Below are 11,123 nucleotides of genomic sequence, written 5' to 3'. Positions count from 1 at the left end.
CGGGGCGGGACCGGCGGGGGCGGAGCCGGGGCCGGTCGGGCCGCGGGGCGGGGCCGTCGTGGCGACCACTGTTCAATTGTCCCGAAAGTAAAAAAAGCCTCTTCTTCTTCCCGCGCCACCGCGGCCCCGCGCTCAGCCTGGGCTCGCCCCCGTTCAGGTCTCCGGAACACGTCCCTGGGCAGGAGTCGAGAGAAGAAACGTCCCAGGCAGAGACAGCGGCAGCGCTGAAGTACCAGAAGCCCGCAGGGACAGCGCACAGTGTCTTCGTGAAGGGCAAAAGTGGGGCTAAAGTCCCCTCAAAATGACACTCTTTTCCCCTATGCTCAATGTTTCTGTTGCGATAACTTCGATTTTCCTGTGTAAAAGCTTCACAGATGCCTCTCCACAAGGATAAGTACAAATAGCTAAAGGGAGGGTGCCAAGAGGATGGAGCCAGGCTCTTCTTGATAGTATCAAGCAATAGGACAAGAGACTACAGGCAGAAACTGATGCACAGGAAGTTCCATCTGAATATCAGGAAGAACTTATTTACCATGCAGGTGACCACACACTGGAACAGGTTGCCCAGAGAGGTTGTGGAGTCTCCCTCGTTGGAGACACTCAAGAACCATCTGGACGAAATCCTGTGCCATGTGCTCTAGGATGACCCTGCTTGAGCAGGGAGGTTGGACCAGATGACCCACTGTTGTCCCTTCCAATCTGACCCATTCTGTAATTCTGTTATTCCCTCTCATTCCTTAGGCAGCCGTAGTTACACAGGTGTCCTTTCTCCTTGTACAGAAACAATAAGAGCATGCAAATCACTTTGGACTTCAGTGCCTTTCTCTCCTCCAGCCTTGGCACAGTACTCTGGCCCGGGGAGCAGGTGGGTGCTGCTGGGCCAGGAGGATGCTGGGCTGGAGAAGGTTGGTGAACTGAGCCTGCAGGATTTGTTTGTGGTCACCAGCAAAAAGAGGGTTATTTTGGCTCACAAAGTCATGCTTATGGACAACAAGACATAGGTCTGGGAAGTGGCAGAAGAAATAATAGCTATACATCCTGCTAGACAGGGGGAATATTGGTTGGGTTTCAGCTGAATCCAACACAGTAGTGCATCCCCCCTCACAGGCCCAGACCACTGTGCAAAGACCTTACAGCCTAACTAACCCATACTATTGCCAAGGTAAGTATTCAAGAGTCATCACTCAGTGCAGCTCCCTCAGCTTTCAGCTTTAAAAAAAATACAAGTTTGGAATAATTCTGCTTCCTTCTTTGTCCTCACAGTGCATTTGGCTCACATTTTCTCTAAGGACTAGAAACACCCTTTTTTAAAATAAGTGATGATATCCCCATTTAACTGCATGAATTCAGGACCCTGAATTTTAAGAAAAATGCCAACATGATTTACAATAAAACACAAAAAAATAGTTCTGTTATAGATTCTGTGGCCTAAGGGTGAATGTCACATGTGAATGCCCATAAAACCTCAGCCACAGCTTACTGCTGCTCTTGGCTGTGCTTAAAAGAAGGGAGAAAGAAGAATGCCAGCTGGCAACTCTGGTAGTTGGAAGAGAAGCAACACCAAAGTTGTTCTGCCAAAATTATTCATCATCTCTTTCTCAAAATAAAAGAAGAAATGAGGAGAAAAGGTAGCCCTCAGAAAATACTGGATACTCAACTCTGTTTGCAGTGCAGATACCAGGATGATTACTAATAGATACAAGCAGGGAAGTTGGGACTGAGAAAAGAAGAAGTAAAATTCAAGAGAAGTAAGCAACTAGGGAGCACGGGGATGATGAGAATTCAGGGCCAAAGATGGCAAGGTAAAGATGGGAGTCAGAGATGAAATGGGGAACTATTCATGAAAAGAACTCTTTCTAGAGTTTGTTTAATGAAGTAAGGGAAATTTATGTTAGTGAGATCCATGTGCTGGCTTGCACTACAGAAAGAACCAGCTCTGAAAGTCCCACTCAAATTCTTAGCTGGGCTTTCTGCCCCTCTGCTCTGTGCTCCTCATGGCTTTCTACCACAGCTTGCCATTCAGCTTCCCTGATTTTGTGTTTGCACTCAAAATCTGGCTCATTGTTCTCATTGCATATCTGCCTGCTGAATTTGTGCACTGTCCCACTTCACAGTCCCTTACATACAATACCAAGTCCATATGCCAGGGAATGAGTTACACAGAGAGTCAGAGTGGAGAGATACAACCCAGTATTTACTGACAGCAAGCTTAAAAGCAGAGACCAGTTAGTCCCTACTGAGGTGTGACACTTGCCTTTTTATGGAAGAGTGTTCCAGCCAGGGAAACTGAGGTCTGAAACGTCTTATAAAGGCACAAAGAATGAACGTGGCAGATGGGCAGCAATAATGCTCTCATGCTTCAGAAGAAGAAAGTATACTCTTGGATGAGAAAAGAAGAAATAAGGAGTGCTAAAGAGAGGCAACAGAGGGAGAATTTTTTAATTGTTATTATCCATCATGTCATTACCAAACGAATTTACAGGATTCTCTTCATTCAATGTTGTCCAATAATACATTAATAATTAATCAGTGGGAATGTATCTGCAGTGCTCTAAAAATATAATTAAGGTAAGGTCAGAGAGAAAGTTAGTATCTTGTGTTAAGCTCTGTCATGCTATTGGGAAGCAAAAAACAGCTAAACTTGCATGCACATAAGTCTTTTTTCACATTGCAAAATCTGTCCGTTTAATCAGTTAGTGTAATAAAGATAAAATGTTTCTAACTACAGACTCAGACCTCTGAGTAAGGAAGATAAGCAAAAGTGACTGAAATGCCGTACCTACGTAGTATCACTGAGAAAAAAACACTATCAGACGGTATCTAATTACCTCATTCTACCTATAAATTCTTTAAAAATTAATAATTATGTATCTTTATTACTCACCATGAATAGTTAATGAACAATAGGTCATATATTAAGCTATAACATTTGCTAGTCTTTAGTAACTTAAAACATGAAGAGGTATAATCAGGTGCAAGATTCTCTCCTTTTAATAACAATTTTAAATCTTTAAATTCTTCCTTGACTGGAATTTAGTTACTTAACTTTTGTATATTTAGAATTCAATTCTATTTACTACGTTCAGAAATTAGCTGAAACTCAGAAAACAGCAATCTTATTAAACTACTGGTGCTATATAAGTAGTGAGAACAATCAATTTTTTAAAAGAATCAGCATCTTATACTTCTGCAAGCATGTTCAAGGGTCAGAAGGGCAGTTACTGTGTGTCAGAAAAGGAAAACAACATTCTAAAAACTCATTAGATCAAGATATAAATCAGATCAACTTAATTAAAAAACCCAGTCCTAATCAAATGCATTTGTATCATTCCCCCTGGTTTTGTTCTTTCAGGAAGTTAAACTATTAGTTAAGCTGGCAGAGCAATAAGATTTTGTGCTGACAGCTTTGTGTCAATGCTGCCCCATGTGCAGACCAGTTAAGGGTTTTTCAAAGGCAGCAACACTTTCTTTGATGTTCATGTGCCCTTTCATACAAGCCGCAGTGTCAACACTCGGCTATGATAGATTGTGAGGTTGGCTAAGTGAGAAGAAACTGCTTTGCTGCCATGTGTTGTACATATGGTATCATCAGACTTCTTGTGACAACGACCTTTTCTGTTGCTGTCAGATATCACTGGTTTTTTTCTTCTCTGTTACTTTTTTAAAAAAAGACTTAGTTTGGTATAACTGCCTTCCATTCTTACTGCATCTACTCTTCAAATTTCCCAGTGTATAAAATTGCCCACAAGGTATAAAAATATTGATTAAAATTCTCAAAATCAATTTTTATTGATGACCAAAATATTATTAACTTCCCCCATTCCTTCCCTGTTTAGTTCTCATTGTTTAGCATTGTAGTGTGTTTAACCTATTTAGACTCTAAGTAGGAGCTTAAAATATTTTGCAATTACTCTTGATAACCACAATAATACTCAAGGAGAACAGGAATAGGAAAAACACCTCAGGACATTTGTACACAAAATTAAGTAAGCTGCTTTGTAAACAGTTTGGGAAGGGGTGTGATACTTTGCAAATTTCCTAGTTTCTTCTAATATGAATCAATTATTTCTTCAATAGAAACACATCACTTCAAAATTTATTTAATAGATTCTCTGCAAACAATTATAAGTTATTAAACATTAGTCAAAACATTTTTATCATACCTCTTACAAAAGTACAAATTCCATGCCCTAAATAAACAAATAAATAAATATCTATATATGTAGGCTTGCACAGTATTTAGTGGTTTACTACATTAAAAAGCAGAATGAATACTTCCTAGGACCACAAAAGGAATTTTCTTTTTAACTCTTTTTCTGTATTTGTGTGTCAAGCCCTTTTCTTCTGTAAATATTTCTAAATACGGAGCTCCAGAACATCAGTCCAAAGAGGATTCTCAGTGTAGGGCTTTTGTTTTTTTGTCATTAAAATTCTCCAAGGAATATACCCAGCATGGCTATAATGAGGTGATTGGTGACAGCCAATGTGGCTTTACTAAGGGCAAATCACGCCTGACAAACTTGGTGGCCCTCTGCGATGGGCTTACGGTCTTGGTAGATGAGGGAATTGCATTGATGTCATATACCTGGACTTGTGCATGAAATTCTTGTCTCTTAACTGGTGGTTGATGAGAAGTTCAACATGAGTAACATGCAGCTCAGAAAGCCAGTTGTATCCTGGGCTGCATCAAAAGCAGTGTGGCCAGCAGGCCGAGGGAGGTGATTCTGCCCTTCTACTGTGCTCTCGTGAGACCACACTTGGAGTACTGCATCCAGCTCTGGGGTCCCCAGCACAGGAAGGACATTGACATGCTAGAGCAAGTCCAGAGGAGGCCACGAAGATGAAGAGAGGACTGAAGCACCTCTCCTATGAAGAAGACAGACTGAGAGAGCTGGAGCTGTTCAGCCTGGAGAAGAGAAGGCTCTTGGGGAGACCTAACTGCAGCCTTCTAGTATCTAAAGGGGCTGACGAGAGAGCTGGGAAAAGACTTTTTACAAGGGCATGTAGTCATAAGACAAGGGGGAATGGCCTTAAACAGAAAGAGGGTAGGTCTAGGTTAGACATAAGGAAGAAAAAATTCACAATGAAGGTGGTGAGACACCAGAACAGGTTGCCCAAAGAAGCTATGGATGCCCCATCCCTGGAAGTGTTCAAGGCCAGACTGGATAAGGCTTTGAGCAACCTGGTCTAGTGGAAGGTGTCCCGGCCCATGGCAGGAGGGTTTAACTTGGATGATCTTTAAGGTCCCTTCCAACTCCAACCATTCCGTGACTTTATGATTTGTGTTTAAAGTACTTCTAGAAAGAGTCAAAGCAAACTTACCTACTTGTGCAAATATGTACTAAAGAAATAAGGCAAGCAGGGTTGGGTTTTGTTGGTTATTTGCTTATATATAACTATAGCTAAAAGTCCTTATTGTGTCCTGCTGTTGTTTGCTACAACATCAAGTGTTTTTGAGTCCTCTGACACACAGATCAGGGTCTTTAAATTACTACAATACATAATCACTTTTTTTTCCTCTAATGGAATAAATATTTACTAGCAGTAGTCATGCACAACAGCAACTTTGCATTATGTCTTGAAAGCTCAATTTTTAAGATGAAATATATCAAATAATCTGAAAGTAATCCTGTGGTTTTTTACCTTTCCCATTTCACAGCAACAGTGCAGACTCTGCACAGTGAATTTAATTCTACTTGTACTAAGTATGCTCATCCTAGTCACTTTTTTGAAGATCCCTAAAAGGAATGCATTAGCTCATTAAATTCTCAAACCACAGACAGAAAATGACCGGGTTTTTTTTCATAGTTGATGTAAAAATTTTATGCATTTTATGTATTTATGCATTTTATTTTATTTATGTATTTATTATTTCCAAATGCAAAAACCTGCATGTCTAGGAGAGTGAAACTGCATCTAGCAAACAGCTGAAATGAAAAAAAGGTTTACATGACAATTGACAGCTGTCCTTGTAAGAGGAAAGAGGTATAAGAGAGTTGTCAGGACTCTTGAAAACCATTCAGCACTGCAAGCCAGATGATACACTGAAGCCAGTTGCCCCCATTTCGAATGGGAAAGACAACTGTCGGTCATTCAGTAAGGAGGTGTTTTGGAAAGGGATCAGTCAGTCAAACCAAGCGAAGAGTTGACTGACTTTGTCAATTATTTTGCCTTTTTATTTTGTTCATCTGCACACTTTTTTGCTCCCTAGTCCTCTTCAAGCAGGGTGTAACATTGTAAACCAATGTGAGACAACATCAAAAATGGAGAAATAAAGTCCTAATGTTTGTCTGTCCACATAATTTTCTCTAAGGGTTGCTTTAGTTCTGTAATTGCTAATTAAAAAAAAAAAAAACAACAAATAAACAAACCAGATCAGAGCAACCAAACGAGGCAGTTGTTTAAAGCATTTAGTGCTTGAATTATAAGGAAGAGATAAGACACTAATATTGTCTTTTGTACTGACTACTTCTTTTAAAACTGTATAGAACAGCCACATCACAGACAACTGCCTAAGGTATCAGCATCCTTATACTTGGCTAACAGCCTTGGTCATGCCTGAAGTTCATGGAATTACTTAGGGCAAGCAGTCAACCTGCCTTGCAGTGCCCTGTGCAACACCCTGGGCTGTGCGGACATTACACTGATTTATCCAAGGTGTCAATAGAGTCGTGTTCTCAGCCCATTCCACTGCATGAGTGGCAGCAGAGCCAGCAAGTAGTTGGAATATTGTGTTGTGCTGAACTTTGAGCATGAAATAACCAAAATAACTTTAAGTGCTGCTGACTCATGGTTGCACTTACGCATTATTCAGCCTTCCTTTACCCATTTTCTATCTGTAACTTTAGAAATTTTCTTTTTTACTGTTTTATTTTTTTTCAAGACAAGAAAGGGTAAAAAAAAATTGGATGCTGTCCTAAGCTATCTCCAAGCACCAGGCCCGTATCTGTGTGGGAATGCTGTGATCTCCCATGGCTGCCAAAACATTTGTGTGGAATTTAAGAATTTTTTTTTGATCTTCAGACCCATAATTGTGTAGCAGTCTTGTTAAATAGTCAACAGTGGAAAGAAATCAGTAAAAGGGTGATAGAAGGGCTTTACAACTTGATCTCCTCTTTTGAATCCCTTCTGTTCTTTTAAAATTAATGAGTAAGACTAAATTAGACCCCTTTAACTAGTGACAATAGCTTCATTCTGGTATCTGATGCCAATTTAGGCAGTATTTCTGCAGTACCAAACTTGGTAATTATGTCAACAGTCTCCTAACACTTGCTGCTTGCACTTGGGGATCTATGCCCAACACTGGCAGGGTGACATTAAAAGCATTCTGCACCTCACACACTGCCTCCCTGGAGTGGGGATGAATTCCCATACTCATGGCCAACACTGTACTTACCTGCTGCACAAATGTGAAACTCTGACAATCTTTACAAGGGAATGAACTTCATTTAAGAATGCCTTGTAGAACCTCTGTGTCATGCTGCAAAGCAATACAAATGACAATTCAGAGAACTGAACACAGGAACTGTGTGTAGCTTGAAGATAAATTGACAGAACTCACATAGACCACAGTTTTATAAACGGCTTTAGTAACAGAGTAGCTGTATATACAAAATTTCTTACCTCAGTTGTTACTTTAATTTGCAAGCATGGATACTTCCATACTCAGAAGCAGTACTTCCAGGAACACCTCAACTTCCACCATAGTCAAAAGGGGAAATGACCTACCTCTGCCATAAATTAGTAGAGGCCTCTTGGCAACTTGACATCAAATTCCCCAAGTGTTCTGTTTATCCCCAAATTGCCCACTTGTATTTTTTGCACCTCCTCCTAGACAGTACAAATAACATATTCAGAGATGGGTTCTAAGCAATTTAATAACTTTATTTACCATTTTATTTATCATAGCACACCCTAAGCATCACCACTGCCAGTCAAGATTTTAATATAGTGCACCCACAGTAGTTTTCACAAAAAATACTTTCTTATCAGATTGTTCACAGGCAAGAAGTATTTATTCCTGGGGGAGGTATTTCAATGTGTCACTATTCTAGGCATCAAACACCTTTTGATGCTCATCTGAAACCAACTGTATGTCATCACTGTGAAATAACTACAGGAATGTTAATTCTAAAACAAGTCCATTATCATTAATTGTTTAACATTTAATAACAGAAAAAGTTTATCTTTGCACTGAGATTCCTACTGTTTCTTTTTTTCCAGACATTTCCCCTCAGCTGTCCTGCCAAGCTTTCAGCATTTTAAATTATGTCTTTGAACTGAGGTAGGAAGAAGTCAGTTGAAGGCAGTCTCCCAATGCGTTACTACACATTTGACTAAATGTAATGTATTGTCGTCTTTAAATAAAGGAATGCTTAACTGGAATTGAACATAGTTTATCAGACAGAAAATCTGTAGCATCTCATGATGCAAACTGTACTTTCAGACTGCTACACCAAGACCAATATACTATGTTTTTCTTAGAGTATCCTTAGTTTTTTTATAATACATTTGTATATATTAAAAAAATTACAACCACACACAATCTTTTGTTCACGGAGATGTTTATTTTTGTCTTCAATGTTTGTAGGGAATACGATTTCACTACAAAAGTGTCTCAGAGAAACTCCATTCAAAGTCTAGGCTTAAGAATGAAGGGAAAATATACTTTCAGCTGTACCAGTCCTGAGCAAAGTTTAAAAAAAAATTTAAAAAAAATCCTCTAGAGATAGGAAGCAGCACCAATTAAACCACAGGGCCTCTTACTGATATCTGCTCATGCTTTCTTTTCTGCTTGAGAATTGGTAAAAACTTAGGTAGGAAGAATTACTTTATTAGAAGGTGGACATAAGATTGTCAGTCCCAATCTCTCACCAAAAACCACGCATTTTTTTATAGTTAGAGTCCAGGGCCTTAGTTTTACTTTCCACTAAGTAGTCAGGACTGCTAACAGCAAGACTGTTGCCCCCACAGTGTAACATTTTCTCTTACTTAAATTGGTAAATAAATATTTATTTACGTACTTCTTTTAATAAATATTTATTTCCTGTCAAGTTCCTGTAAAGTTACATTGTTCTTAGAAGTATACTACTCGTAGCAGTTATAAAAATTCCAATAACATCAGGTCTCAAAGTAATTCAAGTGGCTTACATTCTGTCTCATTCTGTGAAATGATTTCAAGCCATTGGTAACACTCAGTACTTAATAGTTGGTTTATCCAGGACATTCAGATTCAACCTGACAAAGTAAATACTTCTAAGAGTCAGAACAGAAAAGGCACTTACTCCTTTTGGGGAAGACACCTGGAAGGTAAGATTTTTATTTTCAAAATAACAAGCCCTTTTTCTAACAACAAAATCCTTAAAAAATTACCACTGGATTAACATAAACCCTATGAACAAAACCAAGTTATGTACCCCTTCCCAAGAACGGTAATATTGTCTTTGATTGAGAAACTGAGAAATATGAAAGCATCCAAAAATACTCACAAGTTTTATTCGCTTCTGTGATATTCCAGTAGACCATCATAGCTGACTAGAGGAAAAAAAATCTCCTCCAGAAAATGTATGTTTTACAAATTGAAATTTCTGGACTTTTTCTTATTAAATACTTGTATTAGCAATAAAATGTAAGACTGCAGTGTATTATAACCAGGAACATCACCTTGGTTACAACTGATAACCTTTACAGAGGAGTAAATCTTTTGTCAAACTCTCTTGCAATTGAACCATTGCCTCAGCGATGCTCTATATAAGGCACTTAGCAAATTTTAAGAGCATCTGACAGTACTGTTGGTAGTCTTGATTTGTTTGTGAGGATGGTCTAATAAGATGCAAGATTAACAGGGTAAGGTGTGGAATAATCGCTGAAAACAGCCATATGAACTACTGGTCACAAAACTCTTTAGAAGCCACATCCATTCTATTTTGGGTTACTACTACCCTCGCAACATAAAGCTACCTTTTTTTTCTAGTAGTCCAGGAATTAGACCCTTTAAAATTGTATACTGGCTAATTGTACAAGAGGAATTTATTTTGTTCCTGACTAGCTCTTTAATCAAAACTTCTGCTCTTTCAATAAATTACCTGCATCCAAGAGTGAAATGTTCATAGTATTTACTATTCAATTCACAAACCCCTACATCTATCTTTAGACCAAAAGTCACTGAACCAACAGGTATCAAGAATTATAAAGCAAGACACATCTCTAAGAAGTGTGTAATGCTGCCTAATTCTAATACAGTACACAGAAAAAAAGAATACTAATAGACAAAGAAGCCATTATATATGGCTCTTCTAGGGATTATTCTGAAAATACATTTTCTTTGTTCTTCCTCCCCCCCTCCTTATCCTCTGTCTTTGTGTTGGACTGAGGGTTTTTGAAGGTGTTTGACATTTTAGAAACAGAAGCTGGTTGGTTGGAATTTCTGCAGGAAAACTGAGAAAGCGCACAGTATCTGTGCATGCTCCTCAGACCTTCTCTAGCAGGGACTGAGAGCATTTTCTTAGACCTTTCAAAAAGCCTCCAGGTACTGTAAGTTACTTGGCAACATTATGCCTGCATCAGTTGGAAAGCATTTTACTTATTTTTCCATGTCTGGAAGCCTCCCAGCACAGAATCAGATCATTTGCAGAAATGGTGACAAAATTGATAATGACCTCTAAGCTTCACATACCATTGTTAGTCTTACAGAAACCAGAATACAGTTGAAGAACTGGGAACAGTCATCAAATTCCCCACTTACAAAAGCAGGCATTATAAATTATTTCAAACTCACTGCATCCACTTATGCTATAGAAGTACTTAGAAGAAAAAAAAAAAAGGAGAGGAAGGAATCAGAATGTGTTTCCTTCAGAGCTGGAAGTGGTGATACTCAATAAATACACATAACCTGAGGAGATTTCCCTTGCCTAGATTAATTCATAGCTGAAGGCTGTTACAATAAGACATGACCAGTCAGATAGCAAATTTTCTTTCTGAGATCTGTGCCATCAGGAACTGGGCTTGACATTGAAGCATTTTTATTTATTCTGTGCAAAGAAGGATCAGTTTGAAATAGATTATTCATGCATGGCAAGTATATATTAGATGCATATAAACAGCAAATTAGATCTGCGTTCCCA

The 11,123-nt window shown here is 38.8% G+C and overlaps 1 protein-coding gene across 1 annotated transcript in view; it reads right to left on the bottom strand.

The window, feature by feature from the left end:
* Nucleotides 1–10,639, bottom strand: part of GXYLT1 (glucoside xylosyltransferase 1) — a 46,678-nt gene extending 36,039 nt beyond the window's left edge. Inside the window, exons 1-2 of the mRNA XM_027682140.1 lie at nt 7,624–10,639; nt 7,397–7,480 (exon numbers count right to left, since the gene is read on the bottom strand). Of these exons, the coding sequence (XP_027537941.1) occupies nt 7,397–7,479 (83 nt within the window). The 5' untranslated portion in view covers nt 7,480; nt 7,624–10,639. The remainder of the gene's footprint in view (nt 1–7,396; nt 7,481–7,623) is intronic.
* Nucleotides 10,640–11,123: the final 484 nt, after the last annotated feature.

The sequence above is a fragment of the Neopelma chrysocephalum genome, unplaced genomic scaffold (genome assembly GCF_003984885.1).
Source record: "Neopelma chrysocephalum unplaced genomic scaffold, ASM398488v2 Primary Assembly neopelma1_62, whole genome shotgun sequence".
Taxonomy (NCBI): domain Eukaryota; kingdom Metazoa; phylum Chordata; class Aves; order Passeriformes; family Pipridae; genus Neopelma; species Neopelma chrysocephalum.
This window is presented reverse-complemented; position numbering and strand designations above follow the sequence as displayed.